This window comes from Bos taurus, chromosome 21, assembly GCF_002263795.3.
Source record: "Bos taurus isolate L1 Dominette 01449 registration number 42190680 breed Hereford chromosome 21, ARS-UCD2.0, whole genome shotgun sequence".
Taxonomy (NCBI): Eukaryota; Metazoa; Chordata; class Mammalia; order Artiodactyla; family Bovidae; genus Bos; species Bos taurus.
This window is the reverse complement of record NC_037348.1, coordinates 24,994,154-25,020,855: the sequence shown is the minus strand read 5'-3', so window position 1 is coordinate 25,020,855 and position 26,702 is coordinate 24,994,154. Positions and strand designations below refer to the sequence as shown.

At 41.9% G+C, this 26,702-nt stretch overlaps 1 protein-coding gene across 4 annotated transcripts in view; it reads right to left on the bottom strand.

Annotated features, from left to right (window-relative positions):
- BTBD1 (BTB domain containing 1) overlaps positions 1–25,499 on the bottom strand; it is a 51,827-nt gene extending 26,328 nt beyond the window's left edge. For 2 of the 4 annotated variants that reach the window (XM_024981800.2, XM_024981799.2), the window contains exons 1-4: positions 25,002–25,483; positions 10,191–10,347; positions 8,742–8,786; positions 5,432–5,537 (exon numbers count right to left, since the gene is read on the bottom strand). In XM_024981800.2, coding sequence (XP_024837568.1) covers positions 5,432–5,537; positions 8,742–8,786; positions 10,191–10,347; positions 25,002–25,402 — 709 coding nt within the window. In that variant the 5' untranslated portion in view covers positions 25,403–25,483. 4 annotated transcript variants of the gene reach the window in all.
- Positions 25,500–26,702: the final 1,203 nt, after the last annotated feature.

The following is a 26,702-nucleotide window of genomic DNA, read 5'->3' as shown; positions in this document are numbered from 1 at the left end:
TTTGTTAAAAACAAAATTTTATTCTGCAGTGGCCTACACATTCATACCAGAACCAAATATAGATTTAATAACAAACACAGGTATCATTCCAGCAAAGACGTCACAGTCCCTAGAACACAGAAGGGGCTCAAGAGTATGTTAAAAATGAAAAGGTTAAACATAACCCTTTGATTTTCATAAACTCAAGCTTTTTTCTTCTCTAACAGCTGAGTAGATGTGTATAAACTAAGGCCCCAGGAAAACCCAGAAAATGAATGTAAATCAGTATACCTCAATAGTTGTAGAATTAGGAAAACATCATTACCATAGTATTTAATCATTCAATAGAAAAATAGACAACTTCCAACTTACATTGTATGCTACCTTGTATGCTAGTAACTGCAGAAAAGATAAACACAGAAACTTAAAGACTTAAAAAAAAAAAAGGCACATTATACTGCCCCTGGCATAATGTAAATTGATTCTGTTCTATCAAAGGATATATTATCTTTTTCCTTTGACAGAATGCTGCAAGAGAAACAGTATCTCACTACTTGTAAAAAGGTAAGCATATCCCTCTAGAGCACATATTCAAACGCCAGAGGAGAAAAAGCACCCCCAGAATGTAAAACAGCTATTGAAAAAAAGCTCCTGAAGCCAGGGCTTGCTTCCTCTCAGCTCCTAGACTGCTCTTTCATTCCCAAGTCTTAACAAGTACACTTCAGACAAACTAGACTATGAGGTGAGAACACACAGGTCTTCTATTGATGGATGTGTTATAATAAGAAATGACAGCTGAGAGCCTAATAAAGATCATGAAAGCACATAAGATTATATTTATATACATAATACAATACTGGGTTTAATATAAACCACTGCCGAGTCAAATTCAATCAACAAATATTTATGGGGTTTTCATCCTGTGCAAGGAGCTACTTCAAGACTTCCAGGACCCAATGGCATGACTAATGTAGAAGCTATTTACAAAACAGCTTCTGGGAGTGAGTCACCCTGATGCCAGCAGCATTATTTCACGTGAGTGGACTGACATGGAGCACCTGATGCCCCTTCAAAGGAAAGAAACAGGGACTGAGTCATGCTTCCTTGCCAACAGGTGGAGTGTTCAGGGCTCTCAAACATCCAGTAACTCAACAAAAACTCAAGAGCACACAATGTGCAGGTGCTGGGGAGGAACCTAATGTAGTGCCTGCCCTTCAGGATAATGCAGGAAGAGTATAAATCCTTCCCACGATAATACGCAATAGACAGGCAAACCAAGACAGAGATGTTACTGTAAACAGGAATATATTAAATTTCATGGAAGGGGGAGGGTTGCAGCTTTTAAGAAAGGAGTCTCTGCAGAGTTATAATCTGAGCCAAGACATGAAGACTGAGTAAGAACCAGCCAAGATGGGAAGGAAAGGCAACATTCTAGACACAGCCAATCAGTCTAACAAATATTAACTGAACACGTATTGTGTTCTACTGCTTTCAGTGTTGAAGGTATAGTGGTAAACAAGACAAAGGAGTTTAGAGTTTAAGAAGTTTACAATCTAGAAGGGGAAGGTCGACAATCAACATATACATAAACAAAGACCCAGACAAGATATTCAGAGAGTGATACATATTAAGAGAAAAATAAATCTGAATAATGGAACAGGGATTGTTTAGGGGAATGTGGTATCTACTTTAAGTAGGTGTGAGATGGCGCATCTCAGGTCTCCTTTAACCTAAGATCTGAATGATCAGAAAGAGGTAGCCATACAAAGAAGCTCCAATACTTTGGTCATCTGATACAAAGAGCCAACTCATTGGAAAAGACCCTAAAGCTGGGAAAAATTGTGGGCATGAGGAGAAGGGGGCAACAGAGGATGAGATGGTTGGATGGCATCACTTACTCAGTGGACATGAGTCTGAGCAAACTTTGGGAAATAGTGAAGGACAGGGAGGCCCAGCATGCTGCAGTCCATGGGGTTGCAGAGTAAGACACGACTGAGTGACTGAACAACAATAATACAAAGATTTAGAGTGGGGAAAAGGATTCCAATCAAAAGGAACAGCAAATACAAAGGCTCAAAAAATCAAAATAACTGTGGCCAGTGTATATGGAACACAGCGAATGAGGAAAAGAATGGCAGGGGACAGGTGAGAGAGAGAGAGGGTAAGTAATGACTGCCAGCTCTTTACAAAACTTCTGTTTTCTCTTCTTCCTGGGATGTGAATCATGTGCATCTCCTCACCTCCCCTGAAGTGAGGAGAGGTCTGGTGACTGAATTCTGTCCAGTGAAGTAAGAGCCAAAACGAGGGTGCCATTTCAAGGCCAAAGCTCATAAAACGTGGGTGTTTTCCCATCTGTCAGCAAGGTACAGATAATAACTCAGCCACAGGAAGTAGCAGAAAGCTAATCACCGGCCAGGGATACTGCCTCGGACTGCTGTGTGAGTGTGAAATAAATTTCTTTGTGTTGGAAACAGTACGCATTTGGGGGGTTTATCTGTGCAAATGTGTTGAGCTTGCATTTTGCGGTATATCTGTTATGAACACCATGCCCAAGCGTGGCCTACCCTAATAAAAGGCCTAATCATGCAGGATCTTCTAAGTTTTGTAAGCGATTTGAATCTTACTCTAATTGCAGTGGGAAGACACTGGAAGCCGAGGTGATATAATTTGCTGCTGTGTAGAGAATGGACAGGATGAAAGCAGGAGTGAGTGGACAAGATGAGAAGACAACCCTCAGGTTGGGAGAAAATAACTGCAAATGAAGCAACAGACAGAGGATTAGTCCCCAAAATTTAAGCAGCTCTTGCAGCTCAATATCAGAAACACAAACAACCCAATCAAAAAATGGGCAGAAGACCTCAACAGACATTTCTCCAAAGAAGACATACAGATGGCCAACACACACACAAAAAGATGCTCAACATTGCTTGCCATTAGACAAATGCAAATCAAAACCACAAAAAGGTATCATCTCATACCAGTCAGAATGACCATCATCAAAAAATCTACAAACAATAAATGCTGGAGAGGGTGTGGAGAAAAGGGAACACTCTTGCATTGTTGGTGGGAATGTAAATTGATACAGCCACTATGGAGAACAGTATGGAGATTCCTTTAAAAACTAGGAATAAAACTACCATATGACCCAGCTGGAGAAGACTCTGTAGTCCCTTGAATAGCAAGGAGATCAAACCAGTCAATCCTAAAGAAAATCAACCCTGCATATTCAACCCTGGAAGAACTGATGCTGAAGCTCCAATACTTTGGCCACTTGATGTGAAGAGCCAACTCACTGGAAAAGACCCTGATGCTGGGAGAGACTGAGGGCAGGAGGAAAAGGGGGTGACAGAGGACGAGATGGTTGGATGGCATCACTGACTCAATGGACATGAGTCTGAGCAAACTCCAAGAGACAAAGAAGGACAGGAAGCCTAGTGTGCTGCAGTTCATGGGGTCACAGTTGGACACAACTGAGCGACGAAACAACTTGACCCAGCAATCCCACTACTGGGCATATACCATAAGAAAACCGTAATTCAGAAATACTCCTGTACCTCAATGTTCACTGCAGCACTATTTATAACAGCCAGGACACGGATGCAACATAGATGTCCACCAACAGATGAATGGATAAAGAAGTTGCAGTACACATATACAATGGAATATTGCTCAGCCATAAAAAGGAAGAAACTTGAGTCAGTTGATCTGAGGTGGATGAACCTAGAGACTGTTATACAGAGTGAAATGCAAGAAAGAGAAAAATAAATATTCATACATTAATGCATATATATGGACTCTAGAAAAATGGTATTGATGAACCTATCTGCAGGGCGGGAATAGACACAGATGTGTCTGTGGGAATTGTGGACACAATAGGGGAAGGAGAGGGTGGGACGGGTTGAAAGAGTAGCACTGAAACATACACCTCATCGTATGCAAACAGATAGCCAGTGGGAAGATGCTGTATCGCACAGGGAGCACAGCTAGGTGCTCTGTGATGACCTAAAGGGGTGGGAGGGAGGCACAAGAGGGAGGGTACACATACACACTGATAGCTAATTCACAATGTCATATGGTAGAAACCAATACAGCATTGTAAAGCAATTATACTCCAATAAAAAATAAAAATAAAGTAAAAAAAAGAGTGAGTGGCAGCATGGAGACAACAGGAGAGCACAGAGCTTATCCAGGTGAATGAGAACAGTGACTTAGACCAGGTGGGAGCAACAGACAAAGTAAGACATAGTCAGAACTCAGGATACTATTTTTTAGCGGGGTGGGATGTGGGCTGCACCATACAGCTTGTCATATTTTAGTTCTCCGACCAGGGACTGAACCTGGGCCCAGCAATGAAAGCACCAACTCCTAGCCACTGGATCACCAGGAATTTCCTCAGCATACATTTTGACTGGAGAGCAGAGAACATGTGCTGATAAACTGCATGTGGGGTATGAAAGAGAGTAGTTAAAAATAACTTCTAGGTTTTTAGTTATGCATGGTGGTGCCATTAAGGAAGAGTTAAAACAACAACAACAACAACAACAACAACAACAACAACAACACTGGAAAGGAACAGAAAAGACAACAGGGAGTATGGGACAATCAATGGCTTTCTTTTAGCTGTGCTATTGGAAATGCCTATAAAAGCTCCAAATGAAGATGTAAAGTAAATAGTTGGCTACACAAATTTGGAGCCCAGTATAAGATAAAAGATATTTTGAGCTCATTAGATGATGATGATATTTAGAGTTACAGGCTGGATCCGCTCTTTCTGCTACCCTACATGACAAAATTCAAACTCCTGGGTCTGTGACTACATGGCCCCCACACCCTGGATTTCACTTGCCCTGCACTGCCCATCTTCTACACACGCTTTCTTCATGTGGTTCTACCTGCCTCTAATGCCCTCCCCTCTTCATTACCCAAATACTATCCATTCCCTAAGGCCCATGTCAGAACTTCCTGTGCCAAGATTCTCCTAACATCCCATTATGAGGAGCTCTATTCACATTTTGGATTTGCATAGTAATTATTTTCTATGTATCTAGTTCCGAAAAGGAAAAAAGACATTTTGCCATATGTCATCTTTTCTATGTAATGTCTTAATCTTAATTTTCACATATTTCTTCCCTGATACTCCAAATAGATGAGTTTCCTAAAGAAAAAAAAATAAAAATCTTACCCATCTTTGTATTTCTTATAGGGCCCTGATACAATGCTATGCATATGGTGAGCATGAAAATTTGTTTGATCTGATATCTTTTAAAAGGCAATGAGGTAGTTAAGACTTTTAGGACTATTTCAGCAAAATAAAGCAAATCTCTTAAAGAGACTAACTTAAAAATCACTTGGAAAAACCACTGATTTAAAAACAGCTCCTCTGCCAACAAGGCTCACTAGTAACACATTACTGTACTTAAAAGGTTAACATTTTAATTCACAGTGAACTTACCTATGTCAATATCAGTAAACCCTTCTGCACTTATTGCATCCATTGTGTTTTTGTCTATTGTGTCTAGACAAAGACTAGCAAGCTGAGGTTCATCAAATAAACGAGCCTAAACATATAAAAAGATAGTTATTTTCACAGTTATTCTAACTTCAGACTGTCCATATTCAACGGTAATACTGTAAACAGTTATAACTGCCAATTATATAAAAACTCATACTTAAAATACAATTATAATATGCTTAAAACTTTCATTTCAAAATCGAAATAAAAGCGAAAAGCACAAATGTCCAAAAGATAACAATTCAATTACCATTAACAACTGTTATTTTATTTTTATATGTATATATATGCACTTATATATTACATATTTTGATCCTTAGTGAAACACTCTAGGGTAGATAAGGCAGACATCTTCCCATTATACACATGAGAAAAGAGAGGCTCAGAGAGGTGCACTGACTCTAGCCAGCTATGTTGCAAAGTGAAAGTGAAAATCGCTCAGTTGTGCCTGACTCTTTACGACCCATAGACTATACAGTCCAGGGAATTCTCCAGGCCAGAATACTGGAGTGGGTAGCCTTTCCCTTCTCCAGGGTATCTTCCCAACCTAGGGATTGAATCCAGGTCGCCTGGATTGCAGGCGGATTCTTAACCAGCTGAGCCACAGGAGAAGCCAGCCCTTAAAGCCCAGTCTTAGGATCTTTTCACTAAATGATAACATCAATTGTCAAGCATACCAGTACAAACAGATTTTTTCCACCATTTCCTGTTTGATTGGGGGGAAGAGAATAAAGTACAAAAATTTTAGAACATTAAGGTTCTGGGAACCTAAGCAAAAACGAGGCCTAACAAACAGCAAAGCAAATAAGTAAATTCACATGATAGGATATTATACAATGAGAATGAACGATCTACAACTACACACAGCAATAGGAATGAATCCCACAAACTTAATGGTAAGCATAACGAAGTAATGTATATGTTGAGCAAAAGAGTATACAGCTGACCCTTGAACAACTTGCAGGTTGGGGGCACTGATCTCTGTGTAGTTGAAAATCCACACAGAACTTACAGTTGGACCTTTGCATCTGAGGTTCTTCCATATCCGTGAATTCAATCAACCACAAATCATGCACTATTTACTAGTTTTTACCACTTAGTGGTAAAATTTACATGTGTAATTTTTTACCACTAAGTTCAAGGCCATGTTGGTCAAGAGTCAACTGCTATATGATTTCTGCAAAGCTGAGCTTTAAGAAGTCAGAAGTCAAACTTATAATATGTGCTTTACCTGGATGTACATTATAATTCAAAAAAACAAGTTTAAAAGTAAGTAAAATTCTAATGTTGGCAGATATTCTAGCTGGCCAACTCAGTGTTTATAGTTGAGTTAGTATTTATGCAGAAAAATGGATTATTTTACTTTTAGGAAAAATAATTTTTGGTAAAAGTTATTTTATTCAGAGTAGCAATATTTTCAGTCTTTCAATACGATGTCATATTTGCCTGGGAATCTACTGCTGCTACTTTGGAGTAAAACTAGTTTTCTCTAAATTTGAGTGTGGCACTATTTTTAATGACTATATTGCCCCAGAGTGTATTCCCTATGTAATCCACGCTGGGACAGCACACTGGTTCTTTGTTTTAGAGGGATGCTGGCATAGGTCCTCTCAAGTAAATGAACATGCTCAGTTCAAATGATTCACTTGGCAGGAACAAGACATTCACATGACAATTCATGGGCTAATTCACATGACCCCACCAAAGAAAAATCTGGAGTAATGTTGAGTTCTAAGACCAACAAAGCACTGAAAAGTTCCTTTCTTCCTCAGTGACATATGTTAAGCCTTGCTACTCAAAATGAGGTTCAGAAGCACCGGCATCATCTGAAAGTCTGTTAGAAATGCAGACTTTCAGGCCCATATTGCTGTGTGTAGATCTATAACAACAGGAATGAATCCCAGAAACTTAATGGTAAGCAAAAGAAAGTAAGATACATGTTGAGCAAAAGTATACAGCTGACTTTGGCTTACTGAACTAGAAAGTGGATTTTCATTGTCAAAGTTTAATTTATTGGCTTCTAATTTTTCTTTTTATGGTCACATCGTGTAGCACATGGGATCCTAGTTTCCCAGCCAGGGATCCATCTGACCCAAGCCCTCTGCAGTAGAAGCTCGGAGCCTTAACCACTGGACAGCTAGGAAAGTCCTACTGGTTTCTAAATTTTATGACTGAATTAAAAAAAATGAAAGTAGTTAAGTGACCCTCTTCACACACAATAAAATTCTTCAGACAACAAAGAATCATGATGATCAACTTCTTCATTAGATTTTCATCACAAGTTCAGAAAAGGAAAAAAAAAATGCAAGTGGTAAAGAATCCACCTGCCAATGCAGGAGATGCAAGTGATTCCCCGGTCAGGAAGATGCCCTGGAGAAGGAAATGGCAACCCACTCCAGTATTTTTGCCTGGGAAATCCCACGGACAGAGGAGCCTGGCGGGCTTCATTCCATGGGGTCGGTCGCAAAAGAGTCGGATGAGACTTAGCAACTGAACAACAGATATCACTTGTTAGTTATATAATCTTTATTGAGTTATTTCACCTCTCTGTGCTTCTATATAAAAAGGGGATGATAAGAAAATCTTCACCGAGGATAGCTACAACTCCTAAAGTTATTGTAAAGATTAAATGAATTAATGCATACCAAGTATTTAGAATGGGACCTGGCACACACTAAGTCACTCAATACATCTTGCAGTTATTATCAATATCACCATACTCTACTGGTTTAAGGTTGAGACCTTTTACCACTTGCTATCTTACCTTACGTTAGACATTTACCTCTTTAAGCTTCTATTTCATCTTTGAAAGGGGGATAATAATAATAATAAATATCATCACAGCTTAAAGAAGGAGTAAATGTGATAATATATACAAATGGAATAACCTGTGTCTGGTGTACAATACACACAGACATGGAGTTCTGTGATTATGTCCAAGAAGAGGTGACATCAGCATGTTCTTTCTTCTGTAACTATAAATACTCAATGACCAAAGATTTACAAAAAGAAGTATCATCATTTGTGATGTGACAGAATGCATGCACAATGGGAAACAAGTCTGACTCCACCCAGCCTGTTGTGAGACTCTGGGCAGGTAGTTAACTAGTCAGGTTTTAGTTTTTTCATGTGGAAAATGAGAGGGTTAAGTTAAGGAATATCTGTGATTATTTCCACTACTAATATTCAGCAGGATTACATATTATCAACTTAGACACCCCCCCCACCCCCCTCATTTTAACTCTCTCACCTCTGTAAAGACCCTATCTCCAAGTAAGGTCACATTCTGAGGGTCCTGGGGATTAAAATTTCAACATGTGAATTCTGAGGACACAATTCACCACCTGGCACTGAGTTACAGACTAGCTTAGGATTTTTGTAAACAATTCGTAAAAGGGTATCATTACCTTATCTAAGAAAAAAAAAATCGATTTACTTATATCTCAAGTATGAAGCTCAGATTATAGGCATTTAACAAGTGCTAGATAGTGTATGTTGAGAATTGGTTAATGGTTCCATAAATGTGTTCAGTATGTAAATATTCAGACTATACACGTATCATGATGTGTGCACTTTTCTGTATTTAAAGTATACTCGTTGAAAATTTTCATAAGTGTCAAAGAAAGAATATTCTTAAATTTTAACTTCTCCAAAATATCATATGACATCCCTTACATGTAGAATGAAAAAAGAAATGATACAAATGAACTTACTTTCAAAACACAAAGAGACTCACAGAAAGATTTAGAAAATGAACTCATGGTTGCCAGGGGGAAGGTACAGTTGAGGACTCTGGAAAAGTCATGTACACATTGCTATATTAAAAATGGATAACCAACAAAAACCTATTATATAGCACATGGAACTCTGCTCAATGTTTTGTCCCAGTGTGGATGGGAGGGGAGTCTGAGGGAGGATGGATACATGTATATCTACGGCTGAGCCCTTCGCTGTTCAACTGAAAGTATCCCAACATTGTTAATTGGCTATACCCCAATACAAAATGTTTTTGGTGTTCAAAAATAAAAATAAATTCTAAACCCTCCAGAAGTGGGTCACCAAGCTGACAGAATACAGTAAATCTTACAAGTGCTCTGGACTTGAAATACTCAATGTTAATTTCAGACCCAACAAAAATAGAGCACTAAGGTCCAGAAAGCTTCATACTCTCCTACTCTCAATCACAGCAGAAACAACGCTGGACACTACTCTCAACTCCAACCCTAAACAGCTATGTAACTTTACAGAGATGAAACACCCTATTTACATTAAGGCTTGGCTCAGACGGTAAAGAACCTGCTTGCGATGCCTGCAATGCAGGAAACCTGGGTTTGATCCTTGGGTCAGGAAGATCCCTTGCAGAAGGGAATGGCAACCCACTCCAGTATCCTTGCCTGGAGAATTCCACGGACAGATGAGCCTGATGGGCTACAGTCTGTGGGGTCTCAAAGAGTTGGACACAACTGAGTGACTAACACTTTCTTCAGTTTCTTCACCTATATGATATATTAACTCTACTTTGTTTTTCTATTCTAAAATCACATGAACCTGATATATTTCCCTCAATGAAATCAGAAGACTTCATATGCTTTAAAAAGGATGATCTCAGACTAATTCTCCAGGAAATATTAAACATTCATATACAATTAAACACAATTTTTAAAGTTAAAAGATACATACCTTAGCTACATCAACTTACCTGCGTAAGTAACATGAAGGCATTATCTGCCCTGAGATGTTTGGTGAGAAATTCCACACAAGGAGCTTCCAAGGCTGGGACTGCATACTTCTTAGCCGTATAAAGAGTCGTCATAACTGTTTCTGGGCCAATTTGAACTTCATCTGAATACAGAAATCTGGGAAGCAAGTGGAAATTGCAGAGACAGTCAGGAGGGTTTTAGACAAGCAATCCATTGGAGTTAAGTCTCTGAGGAATATTTGAAAAGATAATGAGCAAAGTGAAAAATAACTTGAAAAGCACATCAGACTTCCCAGGTTATTTGCACATACATCACCTCATTTTACTCTGACTCAATCCTGAGAGGTAGGCAGTCTCCATTTATAGAGACTAAAGTTAAGTCTTCAAGCCAAATTTTTAAAGGCCTTTTAGCACTCCAGAGCAGCTTTCTCTCTTCTTCATCAAAAAATGTTCACTTAAACAAACTTACAGACAGCTTAAGTTCACATCTCTAAATGTCAAAACATCCATTTATTTCCTGATGATGGTATCTTCTTATTCTGGGCATCTTTTAACCTTTCCTTATTATCCCAGAATTAGTATTATGACCAAAGACTAGAGTACAGGGGTTCAGAAGAATAAAACAGTTTAATGATATCTTAAATAACCCCATACTGCTATGTGCTTTTGGGTATATAAGTCCAATTTTCTCTTGAAATACTACCAAACCAATACCACCTTACCCACCGCCTCAGGAGCTGATTCTACCTGTTACTAGATAAATCAGATTCCTAGAAGTACACACAGAGGATAAGAATCTCAGAGAAGACCTGGGCAGTTCCTGCTGAATTATACTGAAGCTACTGCATATTCATTTTAGTTCTTCTGCCGTTCCTCAGAGACCCTTGAGCTTACTGCCCAATTCTCAGTTACACTCAGAGCAGCTGAGGGTGCTGGAGAAATAAGGCACTGAGAACAAGTATTTTATTTTAGCAATACGTATTAAGACTTAGAACCATGAATATCTTTCAGAACACTATACAGTAGAGTGAGTGAGGAAAGGAGGTTCTAGTTCATGTCCCTTTTCTTTGCTTTTCAATTTCTCTATTCTGGTGGCCAGAATCACTGCCCAAGATCAAATTCTAGCTGGTTACATCCCCCAACTTCCCACTTTAACCAAATGCTGGCATCCCTCCAATAAGATCATTATCCTTACAACTACTTCCAGTGGAAGCTGTTCACTCCCATCCTTCCCTGGTGGTTCAGATGGTAAAGAATCTCCCTGCAATGCAGGAGACCCGGGGTTTGATCCCTGGGTAGGGAAGATCCCCTGGAGAAGGGTATGGCTACCCACTCCAGTATTCTTGCCTGGAGAATCCCATGAACAGAGGAGCCTGGTTCACAAAGAGTCGGACACAATTGAGTGACTCCCTTACAACTCAGGTGCAAAAGTAAAGGTTGCTGTTTTTCAAGATTACATTGTTTTCAAACATTTTTCCAAAACCCTTCAAGCCATCCATCTGTACCACCCTCATAATACTCACTTAATGACACATGTCATTTAGTGATGAGTGCACAGAATTAAAAAAAACCTTAAGTCTCTTATAGTTAGGGGTAGGGGGATGAATAAAAAGAGGAGGGAAAATTAGCATTTGTTGAGTCTCTATCATGTGACAGATGCCAATTCATTTAATCCTCTCACAAAGAAGGGAGGTGCTGCTACCTGCATTTTAAAGATGGGTTAACAGGCTGAGGAAACACAAGAGCTGTCTACCATAACACACCATCTCTGGGCTCTGACTGCTTTCAGTGTTAGACTCTCAGGCCAGTCAGGTGGGAGCCCTCTTAATTTGCCTGGACTCAAGAAGAGATTGCTTGAGTTTGAATCTATCACTTCCTAGCTACATGACTTTAAATAAGTTATCACTGTGCTCCTCTCTGTTAAAGAGATTTGTACAACAGTATCTTCTTCATAATGCTCTGGTGAGGATTAGTATCAGTTAAAATACACACAAATACTTAGTAAACATTAGCTATTTATTTTTTATACTGCTTCATTTTTTATCTCTATTTTCCTCTATATTTCACAAGATTTCAAGTGTTCCAGCCCTTCTATTTTTCCCCTAGCAATCATACAGTTAAATTTCTAAGCATTCTTGCCTCTTGAGTACTTTTTTTTAACTCCACAGTACCATGTCTCATTTTTATGGATGTGAAAAATGTTCTCAGTCTCCAAGTTTTAAAAGTTCCTTTCTGTTCCCTGAATTACCTATTTCCTTGAGGACCAGCTGTTCTTGGTCTTTATCATTCATTCATATTCTGATTGTCCTTATACGTCAAAGTTTAATGATTATCTCCAGTGACCATTCCAGTAGCTGGTGTGTTTTCTTTGCTGTTGTGTAAGCAGGACTGCTTTCCAGCTAAAACCTTCTCCAAGATGGAGAGGTGGGTGGGGAGCTGTGTATGTGGGAGGCTCGTCTGACACCTTACCTGAGAGTGGGAAAGCAGCCTTTAGGTCAGATACCACACCTCCTCCACCCCCTTTCAATGCCATCACCCTGAATTCCCTAAGATAAGCCAGCATCCTCGTTCTCCCCAGGTGGTTTGTCTAGTTTCTGTCAAGAGGAGACTGTCAGCTATTGCGGAGGGGGGCGGGGGCAGGGGCAGGGGTGGGGGTGGCGTGCAATGGTTAGCATACAAGAGCTGGTTGAGGGGATGACCTTCTCATTTCACCTTGCTCACCACCAGCTCTCAACCTAGAGCCATGCTGGGGCTCAGCCAGGAAAGACAGCCCCCACCTCCACCACAGCTCTTCCTTCTCTGGATTCTGGGCTCCAGCCACTCCACTTCATTATCAACACACTTCCAACTGCCTTGTCCCTTTTCTACACTGCCTTCCAACCTCTCTCCCTTTTTGTCTTCACTGTAATGGGTTTATTTCTTTTGTATTTCTCTATATAGTCATTTTAACTGGAACAGACAGAAGGCTAACAACATGCTCAATTCCCTTCTTAAACGAGAAACCGATTAAGTTTTTAAGGGACAGATAGGAAGAAGTCTTCATATTTGTCTTAGTTTGTTTTCAGGCAAAAATTACTAGAGTTATAAACTATAGAGCTGAGATGCAGGGCCTTTATTACCATTGTTTGAATAGATTCAAGCTTAAGGAAACCAGTTCCACAAAATTGAAGTACATGGTTCTGTAACAATCTATAATTGGGGTCCCTGACAAAAAGAGCTGGAAAAGGTTCCCACAAGAACTTCTACTTAAGATCCAAAACATGAAAAGAGGGTAGGAAGAACATTCCAGGAACCAAAGAATTGTGTTTTCAGACTATACTATATGGCCCACAGGGCTTCCCTGGTGGCTCAGTGGTAAAGAACCTGCCTGCAATGCAGGAGATGTGGGCTTGATCCGGAGGTCGGGAAGATTTCCTGGAGAAGGGAATGGCAAGGCACTTCAGTATTCTTGCCTGGAAAACCCAATAGACAGAAGAGCCTGGTGGGCTGCAGTCCACAGGGTCGCACAGAGTCGGACACGACTGAGTCACTAACATATGGCCCACAACTCCATTCAAGTTGCCTTTCATGACCCAGATAACCACAATGGTATGATCACTCATCTAAAGGCAGACATCCTGGAATGCAAAGTCAAGTGGGCCTTTGGAACCATCACTATGAACAAAGCTAGAGAAGGTGATGGAATTCCAGTTGAGCTACCTCAAATCCTAAAAGATGATGCTGTGAAAGTGCTGCACTCAATATGCCAAATTTGGAAAACTCAGCACTGGCCACAGGACTAGAAAAGGTCTGTTTTCATTCCAATTCCAAAGAAAGGCAATGCCAAAGAATGCTCACAATACTGCACAATTGCACTCATCTCATACGCTAGCAAAGTAATGCTCAATATTCTCCAAGCCAGGCTTCAGCAGTACGTGAACCATGAATTGAACTTCCAGATGTTCAAGCTGGATTTAGAAAAGGCAGAGGAACCAGAGATCAAATTGCCAACATCCACTGGATATCGAAAAAGCAAGAGAGTTCCAGAAAAGCATCTACTTTTGCTTTATTGACTCTGCCAAAGCCTCTGACTATGTGGATCACAAGGAAGTGTGGAAAATTCTTCAAGAGATGGGAATACCAGACCACCTTACTTGCCTCCTGAGAAATCTTTATGTAGGTCAAGAAGCAACGGTTAGAACTGGACATGGAACAACAGACTGGTTCCAAATCGGGAAAGGAGTATGTCAAGGCTGTATACTGTCACCCTGTTTATTTCACTTACATGCAGAATACATCATGCAAAATGCCAGGATGGATGAAGCACAAGCTGGAATCAAGATTGCAGGGAGAAATATCAATAACCTCAGATAAGCAGATGACACCACCCTTACGGAAGAAAGCAAAAAACTAAAGAGCTTGATGAAAGTGAAAGAGCAGAGTGGAAAAGTTGGCTTAAAATTCAACATTCAGAAAACTAAAATCATGGCATCTGGTCCCATCACTTCATGGGAAATAGGGAAATAGTGAGAGACTTTTATTTTGGGGGGCTTCAAAATCACTGCAGATGGTGACTGCAGGCATGAAATTAAAAGATGTTTGCTCCTTGGAAGAAAAGCTATGACCAACCTAGAGAGAATATTAAAAAGCAGAGACATTACTTTGCTAACAAAGGTCCGTATAGTCAAAGCCATGGTTTTTCTAGTAATCATGTATGGATGTGAGAGTTGGACTATAAAGAAAGCTGAGCGCCAAAGAATTGATGCTTTTGAACTGGGGTGTCGGAGAAGACTCTTGAGAGTCCCTTGAACTGCAAGGAGATCCAACCAGTCCATCCTAAAGGAAATCAGTCCTGAATATTCATTGGAAGGACTGATGCTGAAGCTGAAGCTCCAATACTTTGGCCACCTGATGCAAAGAACTGACTCACTGGAAAAGACCTTGATGCTGGGAAAGATTGAGGGCAAGAGGAGAAGGGGACAACAGAGGATGAGATGGTTGGATGGCATCACCGACTCAATGGACATGAATTTGGGTAAACTCCGGGAGTTGGTGATGGACAGGGAAGCCTCGTGTGCTTCAGTCCATGGGGTCGCAAAGAGTCAGACGTGACTGAGTGACTGAATTGAACTGAAACTATACCTTGGTAATATATCTTTGGCTTGAATATATTTAAGAAACATCTATATTTATATCTAAAGATGTAGGTTAAGGACACTATTCATCTCAGTAATGCCTTCTTTATGATGGGACAGCATCAGGAATTGCGGTGGCCGGGAAGACCAACCCCACGCTGTGGCTGCAAGGGCACAGGAGGGCCTAGAGGAGCTATCCCACGTTGAAGGTCAGGAAGGGTGGTGGTGAGGAGATACCCCTTGTCCAAGGTAGGGAGCATTGGCTGCGCTTTGCTGGAGCAGCCGTGAAGAGATACCCCACGCCTGAGGTAAGAGAAACCCAAGTAAGACGGAAGGTGTTGCAGAGGGCATCAGAGGGCAGACACACTGAAACCATACTCACAGAAAACTAGTCAATCTAATCACACTAGGACCACAGCCTTGTCTAACTCAATGAAACTAAGCCATGCCCGTGGGGCAACCCAAGATGGGCGGGTCATGGTGGAGAGGTCTGACAGAATGTGGTCCACTGGAGAAGGGAATGGCAAACCACTTCAGTATTCTTGCCTTGAGAACCCCATGAACAGTATGAAAAGGCAAAATGATAGGATACTGAAAGAGAAACTCCCCAGGTCAGTAGGTGCCCGATATGCTACGGGAGATCAGTGGAGAAATAACTCCAAAAAGAATGAAGGGATGGAGCCAAAGCAAAAACAATACCCAGCTGTGGATGTGACTGGTGATAGAAGCAAGGTCCAATGCTGTAAAGAGCAATACTGCATAGGAACCTGGAATGTCAGGTCCATGAATCAAGGCAAATTGGAAGTGGTCAAACAAGAGATGGCAAGAGTGAATGTCGACATTCTAGGAATCAGCAAACTGAAATGGACTGGAATGGATGAATTTAACTCAGATGACCATTATATCTACTACTGCAGGCAGGAATCCCTCAGAAGAAAAGGAGTAGCCATCATGGTCAGCAAAAGATTCCGAAATGCAGTACTTGGATGCAATCTCAAAAACGACAGAATGATCTCTGTTCGTTTCCAAGGCAAACCATTCAATATCACAGTAATCCAAGTTTATGCCCCAACCAGTAACGCTGAAGAACCTGAAGTTGAACGGTTCTATGAAGACCTCCAAGACCTTTTAGAACTAACACCCAAAAAAGATGAATGTTCTTTTCATTATAGGGGACTGGAATGCAAAAGTAGGAAGTCAAGAAACACCTGAAGTAACAGGCAAATTTGGCCTCGGAATACGGAATGAAGCAGGGCAAAGACTAATAGAGTTTTGCCAAGAAAATGCACTGGTCATAACAAACACCCTCTTCCAACAACACAAGAAAAGACTCTACATATGGACATCACCAGATGGTCAACACCAAAATCAGATTGATTATATTCTTTGCAGCCAAAGATGGAGAAGCTCTATACAGTCAGCAAAAACAAGACTGGGAGCTGACTGTGGCTCAGATCATGAACTCCTTATTGCCAAATTCAGACTTAAATTGAACAAAGTAGGGAAAACCACTAGACCATTCAGGTATGACCTAAATCAAATCCCTTATGATTATACAGTGGAAGTGAGAAATAGATTTAAGGGCCTAGATCTGATAGATAGAGTGCCTGATGAGCTATGGAATGAGGTTTGTGACACTGTACAGGAGACAGGGATCAAGACCATCCCCATGGAAAAGAAATGCAAAAAAGCAAAATGGCTGTCTGGGGAGGCCTTACAAATAGCTGTGAAAAGAAGAGAAGCAAAAAGCAAAGGAGAAAAGGAAAGATATAAACATCTGAATGCAGAGTTCCAAAGAATGGCAAGAAGAGATATGAAAGCCTTCTTCAGTGATCAATGCAAAGAAAAAGAGGAAAACAACAGAATGGGAAAGACTAGAGATCTCTTCAAGAAAATCAGAGATACCAAAGAAACATATCATGCAAAGATGGGCTCGAAAAAGGACAGAAATGGTATGGACCTAACAGAAGCAGAAGATATTAAGAAGAGATGGCAAGAATACACAGAAGAACTGTACAAAAAAGGTCTTCACGACCCAGATAATCACGATGGTGTGATCACTGACCTAGAGCCAGACATCCTGGAATGTGAAGTCAAGTGGGCCTTAGAAAGCATCACTACGAACAAAGCTAGTGGAGGTGATGGAACTCCAGTTGGGCTATTTCAAATCCTGAAAGATGATGCTGTGAAAGTGCTGCACTCAATATGCCAGCAAATTTGGAAAACTCAGCAGTGGCCACAGGACTGAAAAAGGTCAGTTTTCATTCCAATTCCAAAGAAAGGCAATGCCAAAGAAGGCTCAAACTACCACACAAATGCACTCATCTCACATGCTAGTAAAGTAATGCTCAAAGTTCTCTAAGTCAGGCTTCAGCAACACGTGAACCGTGAACTTCCTGATGTTCAAGCTGGTTTTAGAAAAGGCAGAGGAACCAGAGATCAAATTGCCAACATCCACTGGATCATCGAAAAAGCAAGAGAGTTCCAGAAAAACATCTATTTCTGCTTTATTGACTATGCCAAAGCCTTTCACTGTGTGGATCACAAGAAACTGTGAAAAATTCTGAAAGAGATGGGCATACCAGACCACCTGACCTGCCTCTTGAGAAACCTGTATATAGGTCAGGAAGCAACAGTTAGAACTGGACATGGAAGAACAGACTGGTTCCAAATAGGAAAAGGAGTACGTCAAGGCTGTATATTGTCACCCTGTTTATTTAACTTATATGCAGAGTACATCATGAGAAACGCTGGACTGGAAGAAACACAAGCTGGAATCAAGATTGCCGGGAGAAATATCAATAACCTCAGATATGCAGATGACACTACCCTTATGGCAGAAAGTGAAGAGGAACTCAAAAGCCTCTTGATGAAAGTGAAAGTGGAGAGTGAAAAAGTTGGCTTAAAGCTCAACATTCAGAAAATGAAGATCATGGCATCCGGTCCCACCACTTCATGGGAAATAGATGGGGAAACAGTGGAAACAGTGTAGACTTTATTTTTCTGGGCTTCAAAATCACTGCAGATGGTGACTGCAGCCATGAAATTAAAAGACGCTTACTCCTTGGAAGGAAAGTTATGACCAACCTAGATAGCACATTCAAAAGCAGAGACATTACTTTGCCAACAAAGGTTCGTCTAGTCAAGGCTATGGTTTTTCCAGTGGTCATGTATGGATGTGAGAGTTGGACTGTGAAGAAGGCTGAGCGCTGAAGAATTGATGCTTTTGAACTGTGGTGTTGGAGGAGACTCTTGAGAGTCCCTTGGACTGCAAGGAGATCCAACCAGTCCATTCTGAAGGAGATCAGCCCTGGGATTTCTTTGGAAGGAATGATGCTAAAGCTGAAACTCCAGTACTTTGGCCATCTCATGCAAAGAGTTGACTCATTGGAAAAGACTCTGATGCTGGGAGGGACTGGGGGCAGGAGAGGGGACGACAGAGGATGAGATGGCTGGATGGCATCACTGACTCGATGGACTTGAGTCTGAGTGAACTCCGGAGTTGGTGATGGACAGGGAGGCCTGGCGTGCTTCGATTCATGGGGACGCAAAGAGTCGGACATGACTGAGTGACTGATCTGATCTGATCTGATCTATTATCAGATAAAAGTTGTGCATCCCTTAAGCAGTTGGCCTGTTTTTAATCTGACAAACACTGTGAACTGTAACTGACTGGCCAGCTTTCCCTTTTTGTAATAGTTGCTAAAATGATCAAAATTAAGTCTGTAGAGTGTGTATAGCATGTATTTTTATATTAGCAGCATCTTGACAATTTATTTCTTACCTCTGTGTTTCTTGGTAGACATTTTAAATTGTTTTTGGAGCAATGCAAGTTATAAATAAATACAAGACTATAAACTGTAAGAAAGGGAACTCTGTGTTTCTATATTTTTTCCCATATCTTTCCTACAGCACCAGGCTCAGTTTTGGCACCTCGCAAAGATTTAATAAATACACGTTAGTCAACTACACAGCTCAGTACAAGTTTCTAGCTATTGATAGGGAAATCATTTTCATTTCTAGTAAGAAAAAAGGCTACTTAAAAATCCAAGAATCACCCCAATTCATACTTTACATACATGTTTTTCTCACATCTTATTTAATTACTAACAGTGCTGCAATTAAAAAAAACTCTGTAAGCCAATATTTACAAATTATAACTTAAAATTAAACATAATATTACCACAGTACATTGCATTTTAAAATTAACATTCCTAATACACTACCTCTAAGAACAAGAGCACAGAGAAATAATTACAGGTCATCAAACTATTTCTGGTTTTTTCCTGAAGATGAATGCCTTTCCAAAATTTAAAACTTAGGTTACATTTAATCCAATTTAAAAATTAAACGACTAAGGTACAAACTTCATTGTAAAATAGAAAAATCGTAAGATTATGTACAAGAAACTGTGTCACTACTGATTCATTCATTTTCCTCAAAAGCATTTACTGAGGACTATATAATAATAGACAGGTCCCAGAAATACAAACACAGACAACACTGTGCACAAAAAGCTCATGGTTTGGTAATAAAACGATTAAAAAGTAATGTCATAATTATAACAGCATTATACATTAGGCATGATTTGATAAATAATCTCTAAAGATGGCCCCAATTAATCATGCTTTCTATGATCCAGACCTTTACACAGAGCTGTCCCATAATGATTCTGGGCTCGTCCTGATTGATTCCCTTTAATCAACAGAACGTGGCACAAGTAACACTCTGCCAGCCTGGGGCCTAAACTCTGAGGATGCAGAAGCTCCTACTTTTGTGCTTTCAGGAGCCATGGCCTGCTGCTCGCCAGGAAGTCAGGCTAACCTTGCAAAGATCAGCTGCAGGAGCCATGGAGAGAGAGCAAGGCTCAGCCAAACCATAATGTGAATCAAACCTCCAGATGACCCTTGCCTCAACAGCTATCAGACTCTGACTGCATGGGAGACCTGAAGAATATGCTAGAAGAACCTCTCACACAGCTGTGAAAGATAATAAGACTATGTTTAAGCCACTAAGTGTTGGAGTGGCTTGTTCTACAGCAACAGATAAAAAACTCAATACAAGACATTACATGAGGCAGAGCGCAAATCTGCCAGCAGCGACGTTTCATAAAGAGATAAAGCCTCAAGTATATCTGAAGGGTAATAATTAAGTGTGTAAACCTTCTAGGCAGACAAAGAAGTACAAAGGCAAGGAGGCATTAGAAGGCAAGTATTAAAATAAGAAAAAGACCATCAGTAGGACTGGGGTACTCAGTAGACGGAGAGGAAGAGATATCAAATCATAAAGGTCTTGCATATCGGCTAAAATGTTTAAATGCATCCCATACGCAAATAGAAGTCATTAAGAGATTCAGGGGAGTACTGTGATAATGTCTAGATATCAGAGAGATAACTTTGTTAACAGCGTGAAGAATGAAGTGAGCTGAGTCTAAAGGCAGTGTGATCTGTTTGCATGCTATGCTATACTATGCTAAGTCACTTCAGTCGTGTCCGACTCTGTGTGACTCCACAGACGGCAGCCTACCAGGCTCCCCTGTCCCTGGGATTCTCCAGGCAAGAACACTGGAGTGGGTTGCCATTTCCTTCTCCAATGCATGAAAGTGAAAAGTGAAAGTGAAGTTGCTCAGTCGTGTCCGACTCTGTGCGACCCCATGGACTGCAGCCTACCAGGCTCCTCCATCCATGGGATTTTTCCAGGTAAAAGTACTGGAGCAGGGTGCCACTGCCTTCTCCGTGATCTGTTTGAAGCAATGCCAAAAAAAAAATCAAGAGAATTGAGTAGAACCTTCAAGACTGGTCCAAACAGGATGAGAAACAAATGGAACATAATGGAACCAAACTACAACCTGGAGCCAAGCCCACCTGAGACATCCCCAACTGACCCACATAACAAGAATATTCAGAGGAAGAATACACGATTGTTTTTCTAAGCCCTCAATTTCTGGGGTGCTTTATAGCATTATTATGACAAAAGCTGCCTGAGACAGGACATATGAAGTATGCCTGCCTCAAAGACTGTTCTGAAATTTGGGTTCACACAAGGTGCTCAGGAACAACAGTAAGCAGAACATGGCAAGCACTCATTAAGTGTTAAGATATGTTTATTGTTGACAGTCCATCTGCATGTGTACTAAATAGACACTCATTTGTGACTGTCCAGTTGGAAACTCGGTTTGGGTTGAGTAGACGTTTCACAGTACCGCTGGGGTAGTATGTAGCGCCATAGGTTAATGGGAGAAAGGAAGACAACAGCTAAAGACAGAACCTGTGGAACAGCTGTCACCTGCTCCTTTTACTCCTTCCACAGTCTAATCTCCAAACAACTGCTAGGAGTTTTTAAACCAGATCATAGCAACCCCTGACTCCATGGACAGACAAGCCTGGCGGGCTATGCAGTCCTGGTGGGGCCACAAAGAATGGGACACTACTGGGTGACTAACACTTTCACGTTTCCTATCAACTCCCTGCTCAAAACCTTTCAAAGGATTCCCACCATAGACGGGGAATCCAAGTCCTTCCATGGGCTCTACAGCTGTGCACAATCCTGGCCAGCCTATCTTGTTGACCTCATCTTCTACCACTTTCCCCCTTATTCTATCTGTTCAGATCACACTGGTTTACTCTTGCAGTTTGTCTAACAGGAGAAATTTTGGGGCTTAAACATGTTTTTCCTTGCGATGAATGGTCCTTCTCCCACAGGTTGATCATCTTTCCTTAAAACACTTTTTTGTACTTGACATTTTGTCTTTGTTTCTCCCTACTAGATGATTAACTCTGAGAGGGCAGGGACTTCCTATTGTTCACTGCTGTATCCAATATCTAAAATAGTACAAGGAAGGCAGTGTTTTTCAAATGAGCAACTAAGAACATCACTTAAAGGTCTGGCAGATCAAAATGAGCAGTTACTTAAAGTGCTTCACACTCAAGTTCAAAAGCCTTTAAGTAATGTTTAATTCAAGTTGTAAACATAAAAGTATGCCCAAGCTAACCTGCTTTTCAACCTCAGTAAGTACCATGAGACATTTTTTTGTCACACAATAATACGTTAAGTACAGCATCTCTGCTTCACAACCAGCCAATAACCTAAGTTTAAAAATCAGTCCAGAGATCACTTTCAGAATAAAACAATGACTAGAGCCTGAAGAAGTATAAGCACCCATGACCACACTGAAACTAGAAAAATTTCAAGGACTCAGATGAATTCACTTATTTTCTATTCCTGGGAAACAACGGACTGATTAACAGTTTCAGTGAAAATACGAAACCAGTATTTTCTCTCTACATTCTTATAGTAGCAATCTCTGTATTTTTTAAAAGAAAAACCTACCCAACGATATTTAGATCAGTGGCTCTCAAACACAGCCAATATCAGATTCAGGGAGAGTATTAAATATGCTCTCAAGGTCCCACTGGCAAACATTACAATATTGTAAGGAGGGAGGAAGCGAATTAAGAATTTAACAGGTGATTACAATGAAGGTGAACCAACAATTCATTAAAAAGTACTTCCAATTTAGAAAATCTAAAGAAGCAGAACCAATGCTCCCAGTCAACTTCAAACCAAATCCCAAAATGATCTAGATATTAGCTTTTGAGCTGTTGTTGTTTTTCCTTTTATAAATGTAACTGAACTAAATTACAAAACATATGAGAAACAAATGAAAAACAAGTCAACACCATCTTGCCACTCCAACACAACTTTGGTTAGCATTTCAGTATAGTTCCTCTCTCCCTTTCTCTAAGTATATCTTTGCTGTTTCTTTTCTCAGTTTTTAATTACTGTGAGCACTGTTTCAAATGCTAATTATACACATTTTTGTCCCTACAATAATCTAGTCTTCTTATTATCTAGTCTTCATGACTATCCTACTTGGTAGATGCATTCCTTCTAAGTCACTTCAGTCAACTCTCTGCAACCCTATGGACCACAGCCCGCCAAACTCCTCTGTCCATGGGATTCTCCAGGCAAGAATACTGGTGTGGGTTTCGGTGCTCTGCTTAGCAGCTGCACCACATGCCATCAGATGGACCTACCACTGTTAAAACCATTCCCTCTGCTACACTACTTCCTCACTACTATAAATAGTCCTGCTTAAATATTTTTGTGTGGAACATTTTCAGTACTTGACTACTTCCTACCTGTGGGGAAAATAATCTACAATGCCAAACTGTTTTCCTACCACCTTTGTCGGAAAGGTCTTGCCAGATGTTATCTTCACACACACACACACACAAAATAACACAAAAAAACTGGAGGGTTTGTAAGAAGAGGAAAAGTACTGTACTTTTAATTTGCACTTCTTTAATTGTTAATGAGGTTAAACACTGGCTGCTAATTATATTTTTTTCCCTAAATGATCTATCCTGTCCTTTATTCATTTTTTAATGGGATTTTGGTATTACTTTCTACCTGTGTTAACTTTGTATTCCATTTCCTACTGATCTTCCTCAGTGAGCTGTGAGCCTTTGTGGAGAACTTATCTGTTCCCTGACCTACCTGTTATGCCTCAGTACCGTCCAAGCCTGTTGTTTTAACAATACATTCTATTCAGGCAGCTAAAACCATCTCATAATGAAACCCAATGGTCTCTGGTATGGGCTGGCTCTGTTACCTCCGTCAAGTTACTTGACTTCTTTGGGGCTCAGTCTCATTAATAAAACTGTATAAAACAATACTTCAGTTCAGTTCAGTTCAGTCGCTCAGTCGTTCAGTTCAGTCGCTTTTTGCGACCCCATGAATCACAGCACGCCAGGCCTCCCTGTCCATCACCAACTCCCGGAGTTCACCCAAACTCACGTCCATCGAGTCGGTGATGCCATCCAGCCATCTCATCCTCTGTCGTCCCCTTTTCTTCCTGCCCCCAATCCCTCCCAGCATTAGGGTCTTTTCCAATGAGTCAACTCTTCGCATAAGGTGGCCAAAGTATTGGAGTTTCAGCTTTAGCATCATTCCTTCCAAGGAACACCCAGGACTGATCTTTAGAATGGACTGGTTGGATCTCCTTGCAGTTCAAGGGACTCTCAAGAGTCTCCTCCAACACCACAGTTCAAAAGCATCAATTCTTCGGCGCTCAGCTTTCTTTACAATACTTACACCTTCCTAAATGGACTTTTGTGAATAACAGCTAATAATGCCAGACTATTAGCTCCCTCCATTAAATAATATTAATCAGAAGTCAATCTTCTATCCTCACATAATCAAAAAGCCAATTCTAACACTGATAGGAAGATTGTGTTTTTTTAGCAAACATAATCTTGTCTGCAGGAATGCAAGCTAGCTAGAACCAAACTTACTTGTTTAGGTGTTCACTTTCCTGGATCATGACAACTAATATTAATGAAAAAGGAGTAAGAATTACAAAAAAATAAAATTAAAACGTCATCGGTCTTCCAAGACTCCGCAACTACCCGTCTCCCCCCAAAACCTAAAACATCGCAAATAGGCCATCAGGGCGACTTGACCCAAACTCTGTTCTCATCACGTCTCTAATTCCCTAAAAACCCCGCTACTGGAAACGGGAAAACGCACGCTCCTGGGCCCCAGACACTAGTATTTACCCTAACGACAAGGCGGGCAGCCGTCCCGGCTAACGAATGTGTTTCGACCTCCCCGAGCATCACCGACGCGGGAGGAAACTGAGGCCGGGGGGTAAGCAGAGCCTCGCCCAAAGTCACGGCTCGGCGGCCGTCCTCACCTCAGCAGCGCCAGAAAGGCGGCGGGCTCCACGTCGGGCAGCTCGATCTCGGCCGACGTCGTGGCCATACCGCCGTTGAACATGGCGTCGAAGACGGCGCTGCCGGCCGCCAGCACGAAGCGGTGGGCCGGGATGCGCTGCGGGCCCCCGGCAGCGCCGCCGCCGCCGCGGCCCTTGCCCAGCACGAAGCGCACATCGCTCAGGAGCTCCGAGTTGAAGAGGAAGGCGAAACGCTCCTTCAGCGACGCCTTGGTCGCCTGCCAGTTGTACAGCGGCTCCCGCTTCAGGGGGAGCAGGGGCCCCAGAGAGGAAGTCGACGGCGGCGGCGGCCCCGCGGCGCCCGGCTCCGCTTCAGCCCCCGGGACCTGCTCGCCCGTAACTGCTGGTCCGAGCGAGGCCATCCTCCAGCGGCGCGGCTCCGCAGGCTAGAGAGAGCGGTGCGGCCGCCCAACCGCCATCGCCGAGGCCGGCGCCGCCTCCCTACCTTCCGGGAAAGGCGCTTCCGGAGGCCGCGCGCCTCCGCCGGCCCCTCCCCGAGCTGTCCGGCGCGCGTCCCCGCCGCAGGGCTGGGAGGCGGAGGCGCGTCCCCGCCGCGGGGCCGCCCCAGCTAGGCCTGGCGGGGGCGGTACCCTTTGCGAGGTGCCCAGCGCTCCCGGAGATGGGAGTTCTACCGGGGCTAAAAGGCTGGCCCCTTCCTTCCCTTAGGCCCCTCCTCACCAACTGCAGCGCCTCCCACTTGTATCCAGGACGAGTTCCTAGGCTCTCCTTCTGCGAGTTTCACGTCTGGAAGAGGAGGGGGCGGAGGGCATGACCAAGAAAGGTCGTGAGAGGGGAGAAGGTGATTTCACGTGGCCCCCTGCTCTAGGAATCCTCGAAGTCACCTCTCCAGAGGGGCACTGTTCCTGTGGTAATACTGGGAGCAAGCGTGGAGCCCTTCTACATGTAACAGCCTCTCCCTTTCCTCCTCCCTCTTCTGCCTCTATTTTTGGTATCTATATAGATCAGGGATTCTTTTTTCTTTCTTTTTCTTCTTCTTTTTAAAATGTGTTTGAATTACCAAAAATTGACCGTATTCTAAATCTCAAAAAACAAACAAAACCCCTCAAAGGTACCAAAGTAAATTAGGGCAGCCCTGGGATTTCTTTGGAAGGAACGATGCTAAAGCTGAAACTCCAGTACTTTGGCCACCTCATGCGAAGAGTTGACTCATTGGAAAAGACTGATGCTGGGAGGGATTGGGGGCAGGAGGAGAAGGGGACGACAGAGGATGAGATGGCTGGATGGCATCACTGACTCGATGGACGTGAGTCTGGGTGAACTCCGGGAGTTGGTGATGGACAGGGAGGCCTGGCATGCTGTGATTCATGGGGTCACAAAGAGTCGGACAGGACTGAGCGACTGAACTGAACTGAACTGGTGGCTCATGGTAAAGAATCTGCAATCCAGAAGACCCAGGTTCCATCCCTGGGTCGGGAAGATCCCTTGAAGAAGGGAATGCAAGTATTCTTGCCTGGGAAATGCCATGGACAGAGGAGTCTGGCAGGGCTACAGTCCACAGGGTCTCAAAGAGTCAGGACTGAGCAACTAACACTTGTATCTGGTAAGGGACAATAAAATCATAATAGAAAAAATGAAGACACTGAATTATCAAAGCCTGTGGAATGTGGTAAAAATTGAGTGCAAAGAATAGCCAAAAAAAAA